The sequence below is a fragment of the Triticum urartu genome, chromosome 5A (genome assembly GCF_056163025.1).
Source record: "Triticum urartu cultivar PI428250 chromosome 5A, HENAU_Tu73, whole genome shotgun sequence".
NCBI lineage: Eukaryota > Viridiplantae > Streptophyta > Magnoliopsida > Poales > Poaceae > Triticum > Triticum urartu.
Genome location: NC_141877.1, coordinates 631047157 through 631073023, shown reverse-complemented (window position 1 = coordinate 631073023; position 25867 = coordinate 631047157). Strand labels below are relative to the sequence as shown.

Sequence of the window (25867 nt, the reverse complement as noted above, 5' to 3'; positions counted from 1 at the left end):
CACGAGAAATGCATCGACTGTTACACAGATCTGCCAGTACAGATACAAGCAAGGCAACAATCATTCTGCCTTGCCCTGCTTAAAGGTTAACGCTGAGATATTCACCAATAATATTGCCACCCATGATACTATCCAACCATTTAGTTAAGCACCGTAAGTACTCTGCACTTCCAAAACTCTGGCTCCATCAAATTGTTATTTTTCCTTATAACTGTTGAGTTGACACAGGCAAAACCTTTAGCTGGTCTCTCACGTGTGATAGAAGTTGAGACCGGGCCATCTATTAGTGCCACAAGGTGATATACCAGGAATCAGGTTAATTGGATTCATGTAACTCTGAGATTGGGAAAAAAATGATTTTTGCCCATCCGTGCCTGTCAGTGTCACCCACTGGACTGATATTTGTTATAAATCGACACCATTGATTTTCATCTTCAAGATTAAAAAAAACTTTGGTAAATGGGTCATCTAATTCGTCCCACGTTCATCATGAACTAGACATACACCATAGGCTATAGTGCCAACTCTTGTGCATTGACCTAGTTGATCACTGTATTCACCTGAGAGATTGTCAAGGGTACACATGTTGATTGATGGTAAAGACAATCAATTCAACAAACACAACATTATGAGCCAATCACATACCGGTGCAGCTGTCGTTTCTACTTCACCGTTTAACTAATTTATGGTTTGTATTGGCATAAATGGAGGATGCAAATCAAGGCTTTGAATACAAGTTATGAAGATCATCAGAACTAAACTAACCAATCTTGCCACCAACCAAAGTAACATGAGATGTGAAAACTGTTCATCACAATGAAAAAAAGGATAAGGGTATGTAACAGACCTCTCCAATGCGACCCATGGCCTGTGAATCAGATGATATGATACTGATTGCCCCCATGTCGTGCAAGATGTCCTCAGCCGCAATTGTTTCTGCTCGAATTCTTGATTCAGCAAATGCTACATCTTCCGGGATGTTTTTATCAAGGTGGTGGCAAACCATCTACAGGAGAACCACAATATATGACGACCAAATTCTCAAGTACTCCCTCCGTAAAGAAATATAAGAGCGTTTAGATCACTAAAGTGATCTTAACGAAGATCACTTTAGTGATCTAAACGCTCTTATATTTCTTTAAGGAGGGAGTAATACTCATAGCATCAGCATGAGACAATTGTTTACCAGCATATCAAGGTGCTCATCAACAGTGTTAGAAGTAAAAGGCCGGGTTGGGTTTGTTGAAGAAGGCAACACATTTTTCACCCCACATACTTTAATGATGTCTGGGGCATGACCACCACCTGCACCTTCGCTGTTTACAAGACAATAAGAACATAAGCACCATTAAAAATTGCCCGATATACCCAACAATTTGAATTCTACAACATGACAAAAGAATATTTTGGAAGGGGGGGCTGTGAGTTATAATCATTAAAATGTCGACTCATTTTCCATCTTCATTTTGGCCGGCATTTTCAGTTACCAGATTTCTCAACAATTGACAGGGTAGTTTCTACGGCATCACAGAAAATACAACTTTTCTCCGCATACAACCCATATAGAAGTGACGTAGAAAAAATGTAACACCTGAATACAGCATGCTCCATACCTGTGATATGTGTGTATGGACCTATCTTTAAAAGCTGCAATTGTATGCTCCACACAACCTGCTTCATTTAAGGTATCCGTGTGGATATTAACCTGTAGAATTTCGATGAGCATCACCAGAATAAAAAATATGCAGGTATACCGGCATGATAGGATGATAATACAAGACATCATACTTGGATATCAAAAGCTTCTGCAACAGATAAACAGTTATCTATCACAGCTGGGGTGCTTCCCCAATCTTCATGCAGCTTCAAACCCATTGCTCCTGCCATAATGATCTCAGATAATCCTTCGGGTTTTGCAGTATTTCCCTGCACAGTATATCGACAGGGATAAATGTTTAGATTTTGAGCAACGATATCATCACTTTGCTGTATTCACTACCCAGACTTAGGCCTACATTTGGATACATTCTAATTAACAAATTCGAGTTCCCATGATCTATATAAGAACCAGTCAACTAAGATATTAGTGCAAGCAGTCCATCCTTCGGGTTTTGCAGTATTTCCCTGCACAGTATATCGACAGGGATAAATGTTTAGATTTTGAGCAACGATATCATCACTTTGCTGTATTCACTACCCAGACTTAGGCCTACATTTGGATACATTCTAATTAACAAATTCGAGTTCCCATGATCTATATAAGAACCAGTCAACTAAGATATTAGTGCAAGCAGTCCATCCTATCCAATGCCATATGTTGGTTTCTTGCCTTTCTGGTTGCAAGACACTTGGATAACAGTCTCCAATGTTTTCTCCACATACCATAAAAATAACATGTAGGAAACACTAACTATGAAGCTCTGAAATGGTAGGGACTGAAATCTTGATGTATATTTTGTTAGCTGTATTCCACCCTAGAAACCATCATTTTATTTCACAACTAAAGAAGATTAGTATAAGGCTAAACAGATTTAGCATTTGTATTGAACCTTTAGTTAGTGTTCATAACATATATACCTTTCCTGTGAATCCCACGTTGATTGGAAATTCGTCGGTGGACTGCAACATTAGTTTCATTTGAGACGGTGCAGGGGTGCAAGTTGTGGCACAAGTTCCATGTGCTGGTCCTGTTCCACCTCCCACCAATGTTGTTATGCCTACAAATAAATGTGGAGATGATTTAATGACCTCATCATTTATCAGTAGTTACTCCAAACATGCATTTGAATATTGAATATAAAACCTTTTTGTATGTGTAATTAATTATATTCAACCATAAAGTATAGTTATAGAAAATGCGAGTCCTGCCAGAATGTTTGTCAGTGTCAGTACCCATATTTTTAGAAAATGCTATGAAAATTTCAAGATAGTACAAACTCAAAGGGATGTGATTCTCTGTCCCTTGTCTTTAGTAACTAGCAGGTCTGTAGCAACTAGCAGGGAATACATTTCGGGGATTCTCAGGTCATCCCAAGTAAAGCACAAGTCCGGCAAAAAAGATTACCCCGCTTTGACTTCAGGCACAACATTCAAATAGAATGATTACTATATTTAAAACTATGATAGAGAAGCACATCTGTTGTGGTCTTAGATCTGGTATCATGCAGGGCTCGGCTTGAATCTCCCATCCTGTTCTTTTCTTTTCCTCCATAAAAGTCAACTTTGGAAAATTGTTTTCGTTGGATGTGTCTGGATTCTTTTTCTTTTAAAATCGATATTTTATTTCCCTCGGTAACAACTAATAGGTGCAAAGACTAAGGAACTTTACCACTTGCAATTGCCTCATTTACCAGCTGAGGGCATATGAAGTGAACATGGCAATCTATACCACCAGCAGTTACAATCATGCCTTGAGCAGCAATAACTTCTGTATTCACCTGGAAACGATTTCAAGCATGAAATCTATTTAAAAAGTACTCCTCTTATTTATTAAATCAATCTAAAAGGTGCAGGTATGTTGTTACCCCAACAATCATGTTGCTGTGCACACCATCCATGACATCAGGGTTTCCAGCTTTCCCAATGGCAATAATAAGCCCATCTTTTATACCAATATCAGCCTTGTATATTCCTGTATAGTCAATCACAACAGCATTTGTTATAACTGTATCCAGGGAGGCAGATGCTGGATACCCTGCGGATTGTCCCATTCCATCACGCAGAACTTTCCCCCCTCCAAATATGCACTCATCACCATAAACAGCAAAGTCCTTTTCAATCTCCGCAAAAAGATCGGTATCACCAAGCCTAATCTTATCACCAGTTGTAGGTCCATACATGCTAGAGTATTTCTCATGATCAACACTGCAGTCGAATGTACCGTCACCAATAAGACCTTCGCTGCAACCAAAGTTTCAAAAGTAAACATCTAAGCCATAATAAATTCAACAAGTTGGATTTATCCTCTACCATTAGTTAAATGTGAAGGAAACAACCTTGCATCCGGATAATCTTCATGTCCAAAACCATTCTCAGTAATCTTCTGCATTACCTCATTAAGCTGAGAACTGTCAACAGCACCATCAGCAATGCCATTTCCACCTCTAATTACTTTATGGCCACCAATGCTTACAAGTGTAACACCTTTTGCATCCCCTGGCTGAAACAAATAAATAAGAAATCAGATTCTAGAGGATTTTAGAAGTAGGATGTGCGGAATATATGTGAGAATAAGTAGGATCCCTAGTACTTGAAATGTATTTTTAGGCTCTACAGAGCAGGAAATGCCAAAGGATGGATCGAATAAAAGAACCTCAAACCGAACGGCTGTTCCAGCAGGTATATTCAGTCTCATGCCATAGGCTCTGTGTCTATCAAAAACCAGGTACGGATTGGCCTCTATAAAGTGGTAATGGCTCCCGATCTGCAAAACACAATTTGGATTTATTTTTTCTCATGAACTACAACTTATAGTAGCATCAGAATCTTAAAGGGCGGTATAGCCCCATAAAAATCGTGAGATTGTTGAATGCGATGCAAAATGAACGTATTATGAAAAGTATGTGGAAAGAAAAGGCAATTGGATCGTAACAACAGTATGTAAAAGGGAGAAAATGTAACTTTAACCTGAAAAAGAGCAATAAAATATTGATGGAAACTCAAGAAAAGGAACCACAGCATGCAACAGCCGTTTTAACAAGAGTAACAGCTTGCACCCGTTAAGATCAACATGGCTATACTAATGCATGAATTTGAGCAACATAATTAAATAAAGAATGTACCTGAAATTAATTTCCCAAAAAGAACTTTAGGAGGATAAGTCAGTGTTAGATAGAGCTAGGGATACAAGTTTGGATCAGGACGACCTATTGATCCATTTTAGTTCTTTTGCTTGATCAATAATGTAAATAGCATGTGTACAAAGTGAAAACCCAAGTAAGTGGAAGTGAACCACCAAGTAAGTGGGTTGGCCCGATTGTCTCCCTAGTATCTAGAGCCATTCAGCTAACTCCATCACCTAATTAAGCTGTTAGCTCTTTAACACATTTACATGTTCAACCTAATGTGGTGTGGACTGTGGAGGACGGCTGTTCACTGCCTTTAGCAGTGTTACAAGTAACAGCATTGTTACACGGCTGCCGGTTCAGCACCATGTTATGCTACATGTGGATAAAGTGCTATGATATTTCCAAGGGGTGGCAGGACTGTAGGAGTGATCTTGTTAAATGAATAGTACTCACAGTTGTACCACAAGGAGTGGCATTAAAGCATAGGTCCAATTGTGAAAATAAGTCGGGGGAAAAGATCCATCAAATGAAAATGTCATAGAATAAGAAGTTATTTGTAAATTTGCAGTCAGGACACCAAACAAAAACATCCATATGTGCTTACCTGAATAGGCCTGTCTGCCTTGTTAACAACCTTCAGAGTTAAAGCCCTGCGATGAAGGTTGAGGATTATGCGTCCAGAGCAGAAATGCACTTCACCAGGATAGTCCTCAACATCACTCCCAGAAAACTTTTCAAGTGAAGGTACTGCAACAATTTAATAATTTATGTACAGTTACCCTTTTTGCTTCTTAATGTTTCTCAAACTGATAACTCAATAAAACTTTCTAGAAGAGCCAGATTACCACAAGTACAGTATTTTAAGATTTGTACAAGCATGCAACTTAAAATACAAACTTCTATTAGTAAACCAAGTGAGTTGGTCAGCGTTGACAACCTGGGAGATAAGAACCATGCAGAGCTAGCTCCAAATTTCCATCATCAGAACAAATAGGGTCATGTATAGTAATTAGTTTTGTTCCATCCATAAATGTTCCTTCAACCTAGAAAAGATGTTATAATTGAGTTTATTTTGAAAGATTATGGCAACAAGCATAATTGTCAAGCATACTGTTGTAAAGTTAGTATCTGGGTCCAATCAGAGCCCGTATTATGGCCTAGTTGTAACTTTAGTACTATAAATAAAGGATGGCTGATGAGAGGCAGACATTCTAATCTGCATAATCCAGGATACTTGGCATGAAGCTCCAAAGAGAACTTATCTTGGGTCAACAAGAGTTCAAGGTACCTCCTAAGGTGTTTGGTTGTATCACAGACATTCTGTAGGCAAGTTGGACCTGTGAAGTGTATTTATTTTGGTATGCATCTCATCGAAAGAGCCATCTACATTTTTTTTGGCTGCCTGTTCAAACAGAGGGCAGTTATCTGACCATCTGTTCAACCGTCTACGCACTTGAGTAGTACACGAGCAAACCATAGTTTCAGGTGGCATTTTTGAACCGGAGGGGTTTAACAGGGTTTCCCCAACCTGTTTCTGAACATGGTTAGTTGTAATCTTAGCATCATAAATATAACTATTTCCTGTATCATTACAAACCAAGGATCTAGGACAGAGGAAATTGATCAATATCATATAGCATGAGCAAAGAAATAACCTGTACAGTGTCCAAAAGGTATGGAACAGCCGGAAGAACTTGTCTCCTGATAGGCAAGAAAAAGGTAAAAGTCTCAGAGCATAAGGTTACAGAACAGCAACGGCATCACGTACAGTAACTTAATCAATGATCTTAAACAATGTGACAGGAAAATCTTAAACAATGCTCCCCACACATAACAAAAGTCTTAGATAGCGGATATAATTTATGAAGTAACAAATCTGTCATAGGCTAACAGAGAATCTTCTACTCCCTCCGATCCAAAATAAGTGTCGTGGTTTTGAACTAACCTTAGTTCAAGCAAGATGTGAGCAAGTGGCACCAGCTTTGCGTAGCTTATGCATGTGAAATGAGAAATAAGGAGAAGGCTTGCTAGCATTCTGTTGTGTCTATTATAAACTAGTGCATATTCAGTAAAGTCGGATTCCACTAATTCAGCCAGAGAATTGGTCAAGAGACACTGAAGCCAACATCAACATCATGCTTTTCTTTTATCTGTCTAGGCAGTTCAAAATGTGTACATTCCTTCTTCTTCTTTTTCCCCGAGATAAGCATAATACTGAGATGCGGAGTTTCTGGAGAGGGGGTCAAAAGGTTGGTTACTGCACTGAATGCACAAACGAACCTGCCCAGCATCTGTTTCCCCAAGTCCATCAAGTCAGTTACAGTTTTGTCTCCATCCCGAACAAACTCGAGAATCTGTATGTATCAGGAAGCAGAACAAGGTATTATTCAACCAATGAATTGGCTTGTGGAAACAGCATCGGAGAGTTTCGCATCCTCGGTTCCTCACCTGCGCGGCGATGAGGGCGATGGCCTCCGTGTAGTTGAGGCGGAGGCCGCGGGCGAGGCGCTTCTGCGCCAAGAAGCCGGCGCCGTGCAGCGCCAGCTTCTCCGCCTCCCTCGGCACCAGCTTCATCTCTCACCACAGGAGCGGATTCAGAGCTGAACCCCTCAAAACCTCTGGTAAACGAGCCGCGGGCCGAAAATTCAGAACAGCAGATCAAAAACTCCCAGCACCAACTGGGTGTCTGGATGGATTGGAATGCCTAATACAACAGAGGTATGGATTTGATTGCTTCCGGAAGAATAGCATGGCACGGAACAATCGAATTAAGCAGTAGCGTGGGAGAGGTCAGCCTGAACCTGGGCGGGCGGGTCGCCGGCGGCCTGCGAAAGCGCCGGACCAGCGGGGGGAGGCCGCGCCGCTTGTTCCACCGGGACGGGCTTCCCGGCGCCGGCGGGAGGGAGGGCTCGGTGCGCGGCCGCGCCGGGGTCTGAGGGAAGCCGGCGGAGGAGGGAGCGGAGCAGAGTGGGCGGAGAGAGAGAGAGAGGTCGTCGCGAACTCGCGATGGATTTTGATTGGTGAGCCGGCTGGATTCTGTCTTCTTTGGTAATTCCGTCGCCGTCGGTGGGCCCGCCGCCGCGCGCGTCGGAAATCTGGAGTGGATCAATCGGGCAAGCGATCGACGGGATCCACTGCGCCCAGCAAGTCAGCGGGTTGACAAGAGGAGTGTAACCACTTTCTTTGAATCATTTGCCTCGTCTCTATAATTGCCCGTTTTAGTTAGTGAAAAAAATCACCTAAAAAAGTTAGTGAAAAAAAAAACAAGTGAAAACCGTCACGGCAATTCATAGGGCAACGCTGGCCGATCTGACTACCCGCGTAAAGAGATACACGTTGTCAAGAAGAGAACATCGTTGTTTCGTTGAGATTGTCATGAAGTGTCACCGTCGTCACTTCTCCACGAGGCAACGGCTCCGACTTCATCATTGACAACCGTCAACGGAACCCTCACTGGAACAAACGAGACTTTGACAACGAGCATTGCAAGAGAAAAATGGAAGAAATGCCCAATTTTTTATTAAGTTTGATATTTTGGATGTCAATATTTTTCTGCTTACATTGTACTACAAAATTGCATCCTGTCAAAACCCCGGTAGGGAATGTGTAAGATTGCAACTTGTTTCTACTTCTTTCTGCATATGTGGCTTACTAAGCATAACTAGTAAGTGAAATGAAGTGGGGCGAGCTCACTTGGTTACACAGTTGCTGAACAGGCAATAACTAGAGGCAAAAGCTCTAGTTCTGAATTGTTGGCTGGCACTCAACCCCTACACTTGGACATCAACGGTGGGCGAAATAACTCTACTTCATCTTCAAACTGAGAACAAAAACCAAATGATTTGGTATGGCAACTGATTATGGTCTGTCTGTTACTCTGTCCCATTTCTGCATCCCCACCTTGAGTTCAGTGAGCAGCAACATGCCAACATGGCCCTCTTTAAGTTAACCAACCAAATGCAGCAAGACATAGCCGCTATGTCTGTTGCAGGGAGACAAGTGCAGTGATGCATTTTGCTCTGTGAGGGGCAAAAGCTAAACACTAAACCTGCACTGAACTGCAATCAACATATGAACTGGCTTGTACTACACTGAAAAGAGAGTCCCCCGACATACGCACACATGGTTGGGGCTTCACTGACGCTGGCAGACGTAGTCGATGATCAGTTGCGAAAGCATCGACAAAAGATAAACCGAAATGCGGCCGCCGGCCTGATGCAATTTTGTAGTACAATCTAAGTAGAAAAACTGTCCCACTTGTATGCAACCCTCCCTCCTGGGTTGATCCGCACACCTGACCATTCATCCCTCCATTGATGAAACACCGCAGTAGCTTGGATCAGCAGGAATGCAGTTGGTTGGTAGGAGCATTTCACGCATACATATTAGCTTGCATTCCCTCCTCTTCAGGTTCAGGCTGCAGACTTCAGATTTCAGTACCTGGGAATTCAGAAGACGATCAGTGAATGAAAAACATTTGCTGCTCAGCACTGACAGTAAACCAAACACTGCTCATTTGGATGGGAAGCGCAGCTCGTCGCAGTCAATCAAAGATTTGAGTGCCAGACGGGCTTGCCTCTACGCTGAACAGCAGATAGAGCTGACGATCGACCTCCGATCGACCCCCTGCCTCCGATCAATGATCCATCCATATATACAAGCAAACGCACGAGCCCGACCCCGACCGCCACAACCCACACGCGTGCCTACCTCGAGCTCCAGCCTCCTGCTTCCGAAATTTGAAATCCAAGCGCCACCCCTCTTCCTCCTCCTCCGCCATGGCCTCATCCCTCGCGCCACCCGCGCCGCCGTACGCCGTGCTCGTCGTCGCCCTGCCGCCGACGCCGGCTCCGCCCGCCTCCGCCTCGCACGCCATCGCCCGGTCGGCGCTCATCATCCTCGGCGTCATCTCCCTCATCGCCGCCGCGTCGATCGTCATCAACCGCCTCCTCCGCCGCCGCGCCAACCGCCGCCGAGCCTCCGCGTCCGGCGCGGCGCTGCTCCCGCTCGCGCGCTCGGGGCCGGCCCCAGCCCGCCGGGCGCCCGCGCTGCTCGCGGCCGCTGACTGCATCGTCTGCCTCTGCGCCATCGTCCCCAGGGCCGAGGCCCAGCTGGCGTGCAGGCACAGGTTCCACATGACCTGCATCGACGAGTGGGTCCGCAGCTCGCCCGCCTCGCCGACCTGCCCCCTCTGCCGCGCCGCCGTCCAGCTCCAGCGCCCCGTCGACGCCATGGACCAGAGGAGGACCGCTCGCCGCTCGTCCGTCGCGGGCGACCGCCGCCGCGTGGCCGCATCAGGCGAGGCGCCGCCGGGCCCTTCGCGCGTGTCGGGAGTCTGAGCTCTTCGTCCCCAACAGCTTCAGTTAAGGGCAGACATGGACGGCTTGGATTAAATCAGGCGTGAAGAAACGGCTGAGATGAATTGGTTCTGATCTCCCATTTTCTATATAACGAGTAGTATATACAGTACCAGGGACTTCTTAGTTTTTGGGTCTTTTTTTGACGGGGGACGCTAGGCGTCGCCCAGCGGATTTTTTTTTAAATATCCGCCAGCTTGGCAGCCGTTAGATCTAGTGTCAACCTATGATCCAGACACGTTTTTACAATTGCAACAATGACGGTGTTGCGGAAACTTTCGCAACAGATATCATGTTACGAAAACTTTTGCAACAAAGCTCATGTTGCAGAAATTTTTGCAACAGAGGTCCTTTTGCGGAATTTTTTTTGAATTTTTTTACACAACTTTTTTGCAACATAGATCCTGCCTCATTGCAACCCAACATGTGTTGCAAAAAGAACCTCGGGTGATAATTCGGCTGCTACGCGTCCGCCGTCTCACAAGCCATTGAATCCAACGAATTGAGAGAGCGTCACCTTTTATCATTGCAATACAGGTCGTGTTGCGGGGAAATTTCCGCAACATAGGTCATGTTATAGAATTTTTTGCAAGATATTTCTTTTGTAACAAATGTCTTGTTTCAAAAAAAAGTAACAAAGGTCTTGTTGCAATTTAATTTTTTGCAGGTCTTGCTGAAAATTTATTTTTTCTGAAACAGAGGTCTTGTTGCATTTTTGCTGCAATCGAGTCTATGATGCGGAAACTCATTGTAGTGGACAGTGAGCAGCAAGCAGCGGCCAAGTTGATTGAAAGAAAGAAAATAAATTGCCCTGCCAAGACACGCGTCGTACGAACAAGCCGACGGATGCTTGCGTGTGATCCGCCGATATAAGGCAATCATGCTGTAGAAACCTTTACAACAGAGATCATGTTGCAGAAACTTTTGCAATACAGATCGTGTTGCAAATTTTTTTTGCAACGGAGATCAAGTTGCAGAAAATTTGTGTAACATAGATTGTTTTGGCAGAATTTTTTTTGCAACGGAGACGATGTTACAGAAATACCACCGCGGTCGTTGTTTTGCAACACCGCCGTGCCCGCCGTTTCGTGCGAAAGCTCGCGGCACATGACATCCCGCATGGGGTGCTAAAAGGGTCGATGTGCGCAGCCATGGCCACAGTTGAGAGAGAGAGAGACGATGGCTGGCCTGCAGTAGCGGCAGCTTGCCCCGTAGCAATGTAGAGCGGCAGCAAGGTACGGTAAAGCAACAGGCACGGTGGCGAGGCTACATAATCGCAGCGCCATGACTGAGTGCTCGAGGGAGAAGCGGTGGAGAATTGTGGATGGATAAGTGATGGACGTTGACTCACAAAATGATAGGGATGCTCTAGTTGGAGCTGGATATTTCTAGAGATAGGTGGAACCAAAGGAGCACAAGACCATTCGATCCATGTACGACCCGACGGTTGTGCGCGCGGATGCAATGGTTGGATCAGCCGGTTGGAGGAAAGCCTTTTCCTTTTTTGACTCGGAAACTTGGGGATCTTTATTGCTTAATAATGAAAATTTGGTTAATCGCCCACAAGGGTCCTAACAAGGAACCCCAAGCTTTCATCAATCCATCGGTATTACTAAGACTAGTAGCATATTTGGCACATAAATCGGCCGGAGCGTTAGCTTCCCTCATGACATAACGAATCAAGAAGAAGATCTCTCCCCTATTTCATTTAAGATAGGCGCCACAATTTCTTAAGCATTGCGTCGTGAAGACCAGAAGGTTGACAACCTCTAAACAATCTGTTTTCATAATCACATGCGAGAAACCCCTCAGCTGGGCAAACATCACAGCTTCTCGCACTGCTAGAAGTTCCGATATGAAGGGATTGGAAACCCTTGGAAGCGACTGCTCCAAGCTCCTTGGAAAGAAATGTGTGATCTAGCAACACCTCCTTCACCCTCGTTAGGAGAATCAATATCTATAGCCCCGTCCGTATTGATCTTCACCCATCCTGGTTCTGGCGGCCTCCAGCACTGACTCTCTGAGGTACGATGACCGCCCGTAGGCATGCCCAGCGCTGATAAATCATCACGTTCTCTGTTGACTGCATGGACTGGATCAAAGGTGTCCTCGCCATGTGCCCGTCTATTGTGCATGCATCACTGAAATGATCTTAGATCTATCCACATCAACAAACATTTTGTCAAGCAATATGTCCTTTTCCTAAGTTTCTGGATTGTGGTAGCTTGACATCTAGAACCTCTCGAGCCACCAGCCAATAGTTCCTAACACGGGAACAGAACACAAGAGCATACATCAGATTTTCATCCATTGCTTCACAAAGATCACATCGAGCTATACGCCTAATGTAGCGATGCTTGAGTGTGTCATAGTCGGGTAAAATTCCCCAGAGAACTCTCCATCAGAACACCCGTACTCTCGGTGTAACTTTGAGCTTCCAAAGAGCAGACCAAAGTTGAATGTCTGGCATTGAAGTTCCTGTTGCCGCCCCTTCCTCTAGAGTGTGATGCTTGTTCCGACTCACAAGAGCGCAGTATGCCGTTTTGAAAGAATATTCACCTAATCTTTCCAATGCCCAACACAAAGACTCTTCTCCACCGGACGCCTGCAATAGGATATTCAAAATAGCAGCTGCATCAGTTGTGAAGAAATTCCTCCTTACTACCTCTACATCCCACTGCCCGTTTCTATTAATGAGGTCCGAGACATAGGATAGAGGGTCAATGCCAATTCTCCCTATGGGCTATTGTTGTATCAGGAATCCCAAATGGCTATGGAGGAGCCACCACCAACTCTCTTGAGAGGCCCGTATGCAATGTTGTACGTCCAACGATTATCGCCTTCCATGTTGCTAATGATGAACCAGGAGCTGTGGCATGCATAAAATCACAATATGGGAAATACTTCCCTTTAATAACACGCGGGCATAGTGATTCTAGATGGGTGATCAAGCGCCATCCTTGCTTTTCGAGAAGAGTCTGATCGAACATCTCGAAATCACGGAACCCCATGCTCCCCTTAATTTTCGGAGTAGCTAATTTGTCCAATGATATCCAATGTAAGGAGTGCTTGTCGATGGAGCTACTCCACCAGTATTTGGCCATTTACGGCGTCAATTGTTTGCAAACTTGTTTTGTCAATTGAAAACAACTCATCATACTATAGAGCAGAATGTCCCGAATGATTGATTTTAGATAGACTTCTCTTCCCGCACAAGCAAAATTACGCTTGGACCAACCTTGCATCTTCCTACGACTTCTCTCACAAATGTGATCGAACGTGCCGCTAGTGATTCGTCTGACCACTGTGGGGAGACCGAGGTATCTTTTAGTGAATGCTTCGATATGAATGCCTAGTGTATGTTTCATTGCATCTCTGACAGGCTGTGAGGCATTTGGACTGAAATAAATAGAACTTTTTTCTCTGTTCACCGCTTGCCCCGAACACTCAGCGTAAATTCGCAGGACCTCATTCAAACAATTAGCACTTTGCACTTGAGCATTCAGGAAGATCAAACTATCATCGACAAATAGTGATTGACCCAGAGAGATTGTACACTTACTCGTATGCCTCAATCAATGAAGTTGCCATCGAAATGATTCATCAAAGATGTAAACCCCTCGACGCATAACAGAAACAGGAACGGGGACCTTGGTCCCCTTGCCTTAATCCTATGAATGGTGTGAAGTATGGAAGTATCCCGCCATTCACCTTCACAGCAAAATGGGCTGATGATACACATTTCATGATCAAACGAACAACTTTGTCACAGAAATCCAACTTGATCATCATGGCCTCCAAATAGTACCATTTCACTCTGTCGTATGCCTTGAGCATATCCAATTTCACCGCACATGATGCATTTTTTTACATCTCTTCCATTTCCTCGGGGCATGAATACTTTCGTATCCTTTTTGAAAAAACTGATACTTTCATATGCAACCAAGACATTGTCGGTAATTAGTGGTCCTGGCACAAACACACTATGTTCCAGACCAATGATTTCACCATCATACCTCTTATTCATTACTCATTAGTGCCAACTTTCGATACAATCTTGTAAAGATCTGGACAAAGAGCAATATGTCTGTATTGAGATTTTTTGGGGGAATTCCATACCTTGCGGATTAATGTAATGGCCGTATAATGAAGGAAATATGCTCTAGAGGCAATAATAAAGTTGTTATTTATATTTCCTTATATCATGATAAATGTTTATTATTCATGCTAGAATTGTATTAACCGGAAACCTGATACATGTGTGGAGACATAGACAAAACACCATGTCCCTAGTAAGCCTCTACTAGACTAGCTCGTTGATCAAAGATGGTTAAGTTTTCTAACCATAGACATGTGTTGTCATTTGATTAATGGGATCACATCATTAGGAGAATGATGTGATGGACAAGACCCATCCGTTAGCTTAGCATAATGATCGTTAAGTTTTATTGCTATTGCTTTCTTCATGACTTATACATATTCCTTTAACTATGAGATTATGCAACTCCTGGATACCGGAGGAATACCTTGTGTGCTATCAAACATCACAATGTAACTGGGTGATTATAAAGATGCTCTACAGGTATCTCTGAAGGTGTTTGTTGGGTTGGCATAGATCAAGATTAGGATTTGTCACTCCGAGTATCGGAGAGGTATCTCTGGGCCCTCTCGGTAATGCACATCATGATTGTTGGAAATATGCCCTAGAGGCAATAATAAATTAGTTATTATTATATCATATTTCATTGTTCATGATAATCGTTTATTATCCATGCTAGAATTGTATTGATAGGAAACTCAGATACATGTGTGGATAAATAGACAACACCATGTCCCTAGTAAGCCTCTAGTTGACTAGCTCGTTGATCAATAGATGGTTACGGTTTCCTGACCATGGACATTGGATGTCGTTGATAACGGGATCACATCATTAGGAGAATGGTGTGATGGACAAGACCCAATCCTAAGCCTAGCACAAGATCGTGTAGTTCATTTGCTAAAGCTTTTCTAATGTCAAGTATCATTTCCTTAGACCATGAGATTGTGCAACTCCCGGATACTGTAGGAGTGCTTTGGGTGTGCCAAACGTCACAACGTAACTGGGTGGCTATAAAGGTACACTACAGGTATCTCCGAAAGTGTCTGTTGGGTTGGCACGAATCGAGACTGGGATTTGTCACTCCGTGTAAACGGAGAGGTATCTCTGGGCCCACTCGGTAGGACATCATCATAATGTGCACAATGTGACCAAGGAGTTGATCACGGGATGATGTGCTACGGAACGAGTAAAGAGACTTGCCAGTAACGAGATTGAACAAGGTATCGGGATACCGACGATCGAATCTCGGGCAAGTACAATACCGCTGGACAAAGGGAATTGAATACGGGATTGATTAAATCCGCGACATCGTGGTTCATCCGATGAGATCATCGTGGAACATGTGGGAGCCAACATGGGTATCCATATCCCGCTGTTGGTTATTGGCCGGAGAGTTGTCTCGGTCATGTCTGCATGGTTCCCAAACCCGTAGGGTCTACACACTTAAGGTTCGATGACGCTAGGGTTATTAGGAAGACTTGTATGTGATTATCAAATGTTGTTCGGAGTCCCGGATGAGATCCCAGACATCACGAGGAGTTCCGGAATGGTCCGGAGGTAAAGATTTATATATGGAAAGTTGTTGTTCGGGTTCGGGAAAAGTTCGATTTTTTTTGGTATTGTACCGGGAAGCTTCCGGAAGGTTCCAGAGGATTCCGGAGGGGTCCGGAGGTCCGGAAAATGTTCCACCACGTCCAATACAGTAGCATGGGCTGTAGGGTGGCTCCCTAACCTTAATGGGCCAAGGGCACCAGCCCCCCAAGGCCCATGCGCACGGGAGAGGGGAAACCCTAAGGGGGAGGGCCTCCACTTGACTAATTGGGAGGCACTCCTCCCCCCTTGGCCGCCGCCCCCAACCCTAGATGGGATCTAGGGGGCCGGCCCCCTCTCCCCCACCTATAAATAGTGGAGGGGTGGGAGGGCGGCCACACCCTTGAACCTGGCGCAGCCCTCCCTCCTCCTACACCTCCTCCTCCTCCATAGTGCTTGGCGAAGCCCTGCTGGAGAACCACGAGCTCCATCACCACCACGCCATCGTGCTGCTGTTGGACTCTCTTCCTCAACCTCTCCCTCCTCCTTGCTGGATCAAGGCGTGGGAGACGTCTCCATTCCGTACGTGTGTTGAACGCGGAGGTGCCGTCCGTTCGGCGCTAGGATCATCGGTGATTTGGATCACGACGAGTACGACTCCATCAACCACGTTCACTTGAATGCTTCCGCTTAGCGATCTACAAGGGTATGTAGATGCACCCTCCTTCCCCTCGTTGCTAGATTACTCCATAGATTGATCTTGGTGATGCGTAGAAAATTTTAAATTTCTGCTACGATCCCCAACAGTGGCATCATGAGCTAGGTCTATGCGTAGTTTCTATGCACGAGTAGAACACAAAGCAGTTGTGGGCATCGATATTGTCAATTTACTTGCCGTTACTAGTCTTATCTTGATTTGGCAGCATCGTGGGATGAAGCGGCCCGGACTGACCTTACACGTACTCCTACGTGAGACTGGTTCCACCGACTGACATGCACTAGTTGCATAAGGTGGCTAGCGGGTGTCTGTCTCTCCCACTTTAGTCGGATCGGATTCGATGAAAAGGGTCCTTATGAAGGGTAAATAGAAATTGGCATATCACGTTGTGGTTTTGGCGTAGGTAAGAAACGTTCTTGCTAGAAACCTATAGCAGCCACGTAAAAACTTGCAACAAAAATTAGAGGACGCCTAACTTGTTTTTGCAGCATATGTCGTGTGATGTGATATGGCCAAAAGGATGTGATGAATGATATATGTGATGTATGAGATTGATCATGTTCTTGTAATAGGAATCACAACTTGCATGTCGATGAGTATGACAACCGGCAGGAGCCATAGGAGTTGTCTTAATTTATTTATGACCTGCGTGTCAACATAAATGTCATGTAATTACTTTACTTTATTGCTAAAGCGTTAGCCATAGTAGTATAAGTAATAGATGACGAGACAACTTCAAGAAGACACGATGATGGAGATCATGATGATGGAGATCATGATGATGGAGATCATGGTGTCATGCCGGTGACAACGATGATCATGGAGCCCCGAAGATGGAGATCAAAAGGAGCAAAATGATATTGGCCATATCATGTCACTATTTGATTGCATGTGATGTTTATCATGTTTTACATCTTATTTTCTTAGAACGACGGTAGCTTAAATAAGATGATCCCTCACTAAAATTTCAAGAAAAGTGTTCCCCCTAACTGTGCACCGTTGCGAAGGTTCGTTGTTTCGAAGCACCACGTGATGATCGGGTGTGATAGATTCTAACGTTCGAATACAACGGGTGTAAGCCAGATTTACACACGCAATACACTTAGGTTGACTTGATGAGCCTAGCATGTACAGACATGGCCTTGGAACACGGAAGACCGAAAGGTCGAGCATGAGTCATATAGAAGATACGATCAACATGTAGATGTTCACTGATGTTGACTAGTCCGTCTCACATGATGATCGGACACGGCCTAGTTGACTCGGATCATGTTTCACTTAGATGACTAGAGGGATGTCTATCTGAGTGGGAGTTCATTAAATAATGATTAGATGAACTCAATTATCATGAACATAGTCTAAATTGTCTTTGCAAATATGTTGTAGATAAATAGCTCACGTTGTAGCTCCCTGTTTCAATACGTTCCTAGAGAAAGACCAAGTTGAAAGATATTGTAAGCAATGATGCGGACTGGGTTCGTAGTCCGAGGAGTGTCCTCACTGCTACACAAAAGGCCTACGTCTTTGATGCACCGCTCGATGTGCAAACCCTTACAATGTTGTCTGTGGATGTTGTGAACACCTGACAGACACATCCTGATGACTACTTAATAGTTTAGTGCACCATACTTCACGGCTTAGAATCAGGATTCCAATGACGTTTTGAACGCCATAAGACATATGAGATGTTCAAAGAGCTGAAATTGGGATTTCAGGCTCATGCCCGTGTTGAGAGGTGTGAGACCTCTGACAAGTTCTTTTGCCAACAAGATGGAGGAGAATAGCTCAGCTAGTGAGCATGTGCTCAGAATGTCTGGGTGCTACAATCACTTAAATCAAAGTGGGAGTTAAACTTCCAGATAAGATAGTGATTGATAGAGTTCTCTAGCCACTATCGCTAAGCTACTAGGTCTTCGTGATGAACTATGACATGCAAGGGATGGAATTGATCCCGGAGCTGTTCGCGGTGCTTAAGACTGCAAAAGGTAGAAATCAAGAAGGAGCATCAAGTGTTGATGGTTTAACAAGACCACTGGTTTCAAGAAGGGCAAGGGCTAGAAGGGAAACTTCATGGATGGCAAACCAGTTGCCGCTCCAGTGAAGGAACCCAAGGTTGAACCCAAACCCGAGACTAAGTGCTTCTATTGTAAGGGGAACGGTCACTGGTAGCGGAATTACCCCAAATGCATGGTAGATAAGAAGGCTGGCAACTTCAACAAAATTTATACGTGTTATTAATGTGTACCTCACTAGTACTCCTGGTAGCACCTGGGTATTAGATACTGGTTCAGTTACTATTATTGGTGACTTGAAGCAAAAGCTACGGACTAAACAGAGACTGGCTAAGGGCGAGGTGACGATGTGTGTTGGAAGTGTTTCCAAAGTTGATGAGATCACCATCGCACGCTCCATCTACCTTCGGGATTAGTATTGAACCTAGATAAATGTTATCAGGTGTGTACGTTGAGCATGAATATGATTAGATCATGTTCATTGCAATACGGTTATTCATTTAAGTTAGAGAATAATGGTTATTCTGTTTACATGAATAATACCTTCCATGGTCATGCACCCTATGTGAATGGTTCATTGAATCTCGGTCATGGTAATACACATGTTCACGCCAAAAGATGTAGAGTTAATAATGATAGTACCACTTTCTTGTGGCACTGCCGCTTAGGTCATATTGGCGTAAGATGCATGAAGAAACTCCATATCGATGGATGTTTGGAGTCACTTGATTTTGAATCGCTTGACACATGCAAGCCATGCCTCATGGGCAGGATGACTAAGACCCCGTTTTCAGGTACAATGAAATGGGCAGTGACTTGTTGGAAATCATACATGCTGATGCGTGTGATCCAATGAGAATTGAAGCGTGCAGTGGATATCGCTATTTTCTCATCTTCACTGACGATTTGAGTAGATACAGGTATATTTACTTAATGAAGCACAAGTCTGAAACGTTTTAAAAGTTCAAGCGATTTCAGAGTGAAGTTAAGAATCATCATAACAAGAAGATCAAATTCCTACGATCTGATCAATGAGAATATCTGAGTTATGAGTTTGGCAAACACTTAAGACATTGTGGAATTGTTTCACAGTTGAAGCCACCTGGAACACCACTGGGTTATGGTGTGTCCGGACGTAGTAATCGAACCTTATGAGATATGGTGCGATCTATGATGTCTCTTACCGATCTATCGTTTTCATTTTGAGGTTATGCGTTAGAGACAGCTGCATTCACTTTAAATAGGACACCATCTAAGTCCGTTGAGACGACGTCGTATGAACATTGGTTTGGCAAGAAACCAAAGTTGTCATTTCTTAATGTTTGGGGCTGTGATGCTTAAGGCTTCAGCCGGAGAAGCTCGAACCCAAAGCGGACAAACACATCTTCATAGGATACCCAAAGGTGACAGTAGGGTATACCTTCTATCTCAGATCCGAGGGCAAATTGTTTGTCACTAAGAACAGGTCCTTTCTAGAGAAGGAGTTTCTCTCAAAAGAATTGAGTGGGAGGAAGATAGAACTTGATGAGGTTGTAGAACCTTTACTTCAACCAGAGAGTGATGCAACACAGAAAGATGTTTTATGTGGCGCCTACGTCTGTTGAATAAGAAGTTAATGATAGTGATCATGAAGCTTTGGATCAAGTTGCTATCGAACCTCGTAGGTCGACAAGGATATGTACTACTCCTGAGTGGTACGGTAATCCTGTCTTAGATATCATGTTGTTAGACAATAATGAACCTACGAGCTATGGAGAAGCGATGGTGGGCCCGTATTCCGACAAATGGTTAGAAGCCATGAAATCCGAGATAGGATCCATATATCAGGACAACGTATGGACTTTGGTGGACTTACCCGTTGATTGGCAAGCCATTAAGATAAATGGATCTTTAAGAAGAAGACGGACGTGGGCGGTAATGTTACCGTCTATGAAGCTCAACTTGTGGGAAAGAGTCTTTTCACAAGTTCAAGGAGTTGACTACGATGAGAATTTCTCACCCGTAGAGATGCTTAAGTCCGTCGGAATCATGTTAGCATTAGCTGTATTTTTCGATTATGAAATCTTACAGATGGATGTCAAAACAAGTTTTTACCAGTTTTCGTAAGAAAAGTTGTATGTGATACAATAAAAGGTTTTGTCGATCCTAAGGATGCTAAAAGGTATGCTGGCTCCAGCAATCCTTCTATGGACTAGAGCAAGCATCTCGGAATCGGAATATATGTTTTGATGGAGTGATCAAAGCTTTTAGGTTTATACAACGTTTGCTAGAAACTTGTATTTACAAGAAAGTGAGTGGGAGCACTACAACATTTCTGATAAGTATATGTGGATGACATATTGTTGATTCGAAATGATGTAGAATTTCTGGAAAGCATAAATGGTTGTTTGAAGAGTATTTTTTAAAGGAAGACCTAGATAAAGCTGCTTACATATTGGGCATCAAGATCTATAGAGATAGATCAAAACGCCTGATGATACTTTCAAAGAACGCACACCTTGGCATGTTTTTGAAGGAGTTCAAAATAGATCAATCAAAGAAGGGGTTCTTACCTGAGTTGTAAGGTGTGAAGTTGAGTAAGACTCAAAGCTTGACCATGGCAGAAGAAAGAGGAAGGACGAAAGGTCGTCCCCTATGCTCTTGTCATAGGCTCTATACGGTATGCCATGCTGAGTACCGCACCTGATGTGTGCCTTGCCACATGTCTGGCAAGAGGGTACAAAGGTGATCTAGGACTAGATCACCAGATAGCGGTCGAAATTATCCTTAGAGGAATAAGGAAATGTTTCTCGGTTATGGAGGTGATAAAGAGTTCGACGTAAAGAGTTACGTCGATGCAAGCTTAACACCTATCCGGATAGCTCTGAGTAGAGATACCAGATACGTATAATGGAGCAACAATTTGGTATAGCTCCAAGTGGAACGTGGTAGCCATCTACGATATGACATAAAGTTTTGCGAAATACACAGGGATCTGAATATGGCAAGACTCGTTGACTACAACCTCTCTCACAAGCATAACATGATCAAACCCAGAACTCTTTGAGTGTTTATCACATAGTGATGTGAACTAGATCATTGAGTCTAATAAACTCTTTGGATGTTGGTCACATGGCGATGTGACCTGTGAGTGTTAATCACATGGCGATGTGAACTAGATTATTGACTCTAGTGCAAGTGGGAGACTGTTGGAAATATGCCCTAAAGGCAATAATAAATTAGTTATTATTATATCATATTTCATTGTTCATGATAATCGTTTATTATCCATGCTAGAATTGTATTGATAGGAAACTCAGATACATGTGTGGATAAATAGACAACACCATGTCCCTAGTAAGCCTCTAGTTGACTAGCTCGTTGATCAATAGATGGTTACGGTTTCCTGACCATGGACATTGGATGTCGTTGATAACGGGATCACATCATTAGGAGAATGATGTGATGGACAAGACCCAATCCTAAGCCTAGCACAAGATCGTGTAGTTCGTTTGCTAAAGCTTTTCTAATGTCAAGTATCATTTCCTTAGACCATGAGATTGTGCAACTCCCGGATGCCGTAGGAGTGCTTTGGGTGTGCCAAACGTCACAACGTAACTGGGTGGCTATAAAGGTACACTACAGGTATCTCCCAAAGTGTCTGTTGGGTTGGCACGAATCGAGACTGGGATTTGTCACTCCGTGTAAATGGAGAGGTATCTCTGGGCCCACTCGGTAGGACATCATCATAATGTTCACAATGTGACCAAGGAGTTGATCACGGGATGATGTGCTACGGAATGAGTAAAGAGACTTGCCAGTAACGAGATTGAACAAGGTATCGGGATACCGATGATCGAATCTCGGGCAAGTACAATACTGCCAGACAAAGGGAATTGAATACGGGATTGATTGAATCCTTGACATCGTGGTTCATCTGATGAGATCATCGTGGAACATGTGGGAGCCAACATGGGTATCTAGATCCTGCTGTTGGTTATTGGCCGGAGAGTTGTCTCGGTCATGTCTGCATGGTTCCCGAACCCGTAGGGTCTACACACTTAAGGTTCGATGACGCTAGGGTTATTAGGAAGACTTGTATGTGATTACCGAATGTTGTTCGGAGTCCCGGATGAGATCCCAGACGTCACGAGGAGTTCCGGAATGGTCCGGAGGTAAAGATTTATATATGGAAAGTTGTTGTTCGGGTTCCGGGAAAAGTTCGGTTTTTTCCGGTATTGTACCGGGAAGCTTCCGAAAGGTTCCGGAGGATTCCGGAGGTCCGAAAAATGTTCCACCACGTCCAATACAGTAGCATGGGCTGTAGGGGGGCTCCCTAACCTTAATGGGCCAAGGGCACCACCCCCCCAAGGCCCATGCGCATGGGAGAGGGGAAACCCTAAGGGGGAGGGCCTCCACTTGACTTGGGAGGCACTCCTCCCCCCCTTGGCCATCGCCCCCAACCCTAGATGGGATCTAGGGGGCCGCCCCCCTCTCCCCCACCTATAAATAGTGGAGGGGTGGGAGGGCGGCCACACCCTTGAACCTGGCGCAGCCCTCCCTCCTCCTACACCTCCTCCTCCTCCATAGTGCTTGGCGAAGCCTTGCTGGAGAACCACGAGCTCCATCACCACCACGCCGTCGTGTTGCTGTTGGACTCTCTTCCTCAACCTCTCCCTCCTCCTTGCTATATCAAGGCGTGGGAGATGTCTCCGTTCCGTACGTGTGTTGAACGCGGAGGTGCCGTCCGTTCGGCGCTAGGATCATCGGTGATTTGGATCACGACGAGTACGACTCCATCAACCCCGTTCACTTGAACGCTTCCGCTTAGCGATCTACAAGGGTATGTAGATGCACTATCCTTCCCCTCGTTGCTAGATTACTCCATAGATTGATCTTGGTGATGCGTAGAAATTTTTAAATTTCTGCTACGATCCCCAACAATGATAAGCCTTGCAAACAATGTGACTAATGAGTTAGTTACGGGATGATACATTACGGAACGAGTAAAGAGACTTGCTGGTAACGAGATTGAACTAGGTATGAAGATACCGACGATCGAATCTCGGGCAAGTAACATACCGATGACAAAGGGAATAACGTATGTTGTCATTACGGTATGACCGATAAAGATCTTAGTAGAATATGTGGGAACCAATATGAGCATCCGGGTTCCGCTGTTGGTTATTGACCGGAGAGGTGTCTCGGTCATGTCTACATAGTTCTCGAACCCGTAGGGTCCGCAAGCTTAACATTCTATGATGATTTGTATTATATGAGTTATGTGATTTGGTGACTGAATGTTGTTCGAGTCCGAGATGAGATCACAGACATGACAAGGAGTCTCGAAATGGTCGAGAGGTAAAGATTGATATATTGGATGATAGTATTCGGACAGCGGAAGTGTTCCGGAATGTATCGGGTACATATCGGAGTACGGGAGGGGGGGGGGGGTTACCGGAACCCCCCGGGGGAAGATATGGGCCATAGGAGGGAGGCACACCTGCCCACAAAGGGGTGGCGCGCCCCCCACAGGGAAGGAGGCCGAATTGGACTAGGAGAAGGGGCGGCGCCCCCCTTTCCTTCTCCCCTCTCTCTCTTTCCCCCTTTTCCCCCTCCGGTAAAAGGAAAGGAGGGGAGGGGGGAATCCTACTAGGAGCCCAAGTAGGATTCCTCCTACTTGGGTGCGCCTAGGGCCGGCCTCCTCCCCCTCCCTCCTTTATATACGTGGGGGCGCCTACAACACACATCAATTGTTCCAAGCCATGTGCGGCTCCCCCCTCCACAATTTATGCCTCCAGTCATATTCACGTAGTGCTTAGGCAAATCCCTGCGCAGATCACTTCACCATCACCGTCACCACGCCGTCGTGCTGACAAAACTCTCACTCGACGTTTGCTGGATCAAGAGTTCAAGGGACGTCATCGAGCTGAACGTGTGCAGAACTCGGAGTTGCCGTACGTTCGGTACTTGATCGGTCGGAACAAGAAGAAGTTTGACTACATCAACCGCGTTAACAAACGCTTCTGCTTTCGGTCTATGAGGGTACGTGGACACACTCTCCCCTTCTCGTTGCTATGCATCTGCTAGATAGAGCTTGCATGATTGTAGGGAAATTTTTGAAATTGCATGCTACGTTCCCCAACGGTGGCATCCGAGCCAGGTCTATGCGTAGATGATACGCACGAGTAGAACACAAAGTGTTGTGGGCGGTGATCATCATACTGCTTACCACCAATGTCTTATTTTGATTCGGCGGTATTGTTGGATGAAGCGGCCCGGACCAACCTTACATGACCACGTTCATGAGACCGGTTCCACTGACAGACATGCAACTAGTTTTGCATAAAGGTGGCTGGTGGGTGTCTGTTTCTCCAACTTTTTAGTTGAATTAGATTTGACTGCGGCCGGTCCTTGTTGAAGGTTAAAACAACAAACTAGATAAATCACCGTTGTGGTTTTGATGCGTAGGTAAGAATGGTTCTTACTAGAAGCCCGTAGCAGCCACGTAAAACTTGCAACAACAAAGTAGAGGACGTCTAACTTGTTTTTGTAGGGCATGTTGTGATGTGATATGGTCAAGACGTGATGTGATATACATTATTGTATGAGATGATCATGTTTTGTAAAAGTTATCGGCAACTGGCATGAGCCTTATGGTTGTCGCTTTATTGTATGAAATGCAAACGCCATGTAATTGCTTTACTATATTACTATGCGTTAGCGATAGTTGTAGAAGAAATAGTTGGCGAGACGACCACGACGCTAAGATGGAGATCAAGGTGTCAAGCCGGTGACGATGGAGATCATGACGGTGCTTTGGAGATGGAGATCAATGGAACAAGATGATGATGGCCATATCATGTCACATATTTTGATTGCATGTGATGTTTATCTTTTATGCATCTTATTTTGCTTAGTACGGCGGTAGCATTATAAGATGACCCCTCACTAAAATTTCAAGGTATAAGTGTTCTCCCTGAGTATGCACCATTGCGACAGTTCATCGTGCCGAGACACCACGTGATGATCCGGTGTGATAAGCTCTATGTTCACATACAACAGGTGCAAGAAAATTTTGCACATGCCGAATAATCGGGTTAAACTTGATGAGCCTAGCATGTACATGCATGGCCACGGTCTGATGACTACTCTATAGTTCAGTGTGTCATGCTCTACGGCTTAGAATTGGGACTTCAAAGACATTTTGAACGTCATGGACCATATGAGATGTTCCAGGAGTTGACGTTAATATTTCAAGAAAATGCCCGAGTTGAGAGATATGAAGTCTCCAACAAGTTCTATAGCTGCAAGATGGAGGAGAACAGTTCTGTCAGTGAACACATACTCAGAATGTCTGGGTATCATAACCACTTGACTCACCT

At 44.4% G+C, this 25867-nt stretch overlaps 2 protein-coding genes across 5 annotated transcripts in view; both read right to left on the bottom strand.

Annotated features, from left to right (window-relative positions):
- The window catches only part of URE (urease), a 10525-nt gene extending 2718 nt beyond the window's left edge, over nucleotides 1-7807 (bottom strand). The window contains exons 1-15 of one of the 4 annotated variants that reach the window (XM_048676500.2): nucleotides 7589-7807; nucleotides 7236-7491; nucleotides 7068-7141; nucleotides 6443-6488; nucleotides 5725-5830; nucleotides 5392-5534; nucleotides 4250-4423; nucleotides 3996-4159; nucleotides 3525-3900; nucleotides 3329-3437; nucleotides 2578-2717; nucleotides 1789-1926; nucleotides 1614-1705; nucleotides 1187-1316; nucleotides 848-1006 (exon numbers count right to left, since the gene is read on the bottom strand). In XM_048676500.2, coding sequence (XP_048532457.2) covers nucleotides 848-1006; nucleotides 1187-1316; nucleotides 1614-1705; nucleotides 1789-1926; nucleotides 2578-2717; nucleotides 3329-3437; nucleotides 3525-3900; nucleotides 3996-4159; nucleotides 4250-4423; nucleotides 5392-5534; nucleotides 5725-5830; nucleotides 6443-6488; nucleotides 7068-7141; nucleotides 7236-7361 — 1977 coding nt within the window. In that variant the 5' untranslated portion in view covers nucleotides 7362-7491; nucleotides 7589-7807. Of the gene's footprint in view, nucleotides 1-847; nucleotides 1007-1186; nucleotides 1317-1613; nucleotides 1706-1788; nucleotides 1927-2577; nucleotides 2718-3328; nucleotides 3438-3524; nucleotides 3901-3995; nucleotides 4160-4249; nucleotides 4424-5391; nucleotides 5535-5724; nucleotides 5831-6442; nucleotides 6489-6732; nucleotides 7045-7067; nucleotides 7142-7235; nucleotides 7492-7588 lie in introns of those variants that run through there. The other 3 variants (XM_048676499.2, XM_048676501.2, XM_087522114.1) reach the window with 3 other exon arrangements.
- Nucleotides 7808-8589: 782 nt separating this feature from the next.
- LOC147973555 (uncharacterized) lies at nucleotides 8590-10103 on the bottom strand. The gene is made up of 2 exons (XM_087525036.1): nucleotides 9498-10103; nucleotides 8590-9227 (listed from the first exon to the last, which is right to left on the bottom strand). Exons 1-2 carry the CDS (start codon nucleotides 10018-10020, stop codon nucleotides 9214-9216), a joined length of 537 nt encoding a protein of 178 aa, XP_087381162.1. The 5' UTR covers nucleotides 10021-10103; the 3' UTR covers nucleotides 8590-9213.
- Between the last annotated feature and the right edge of the window lie 15764 nt (nucleotides 10104-25867).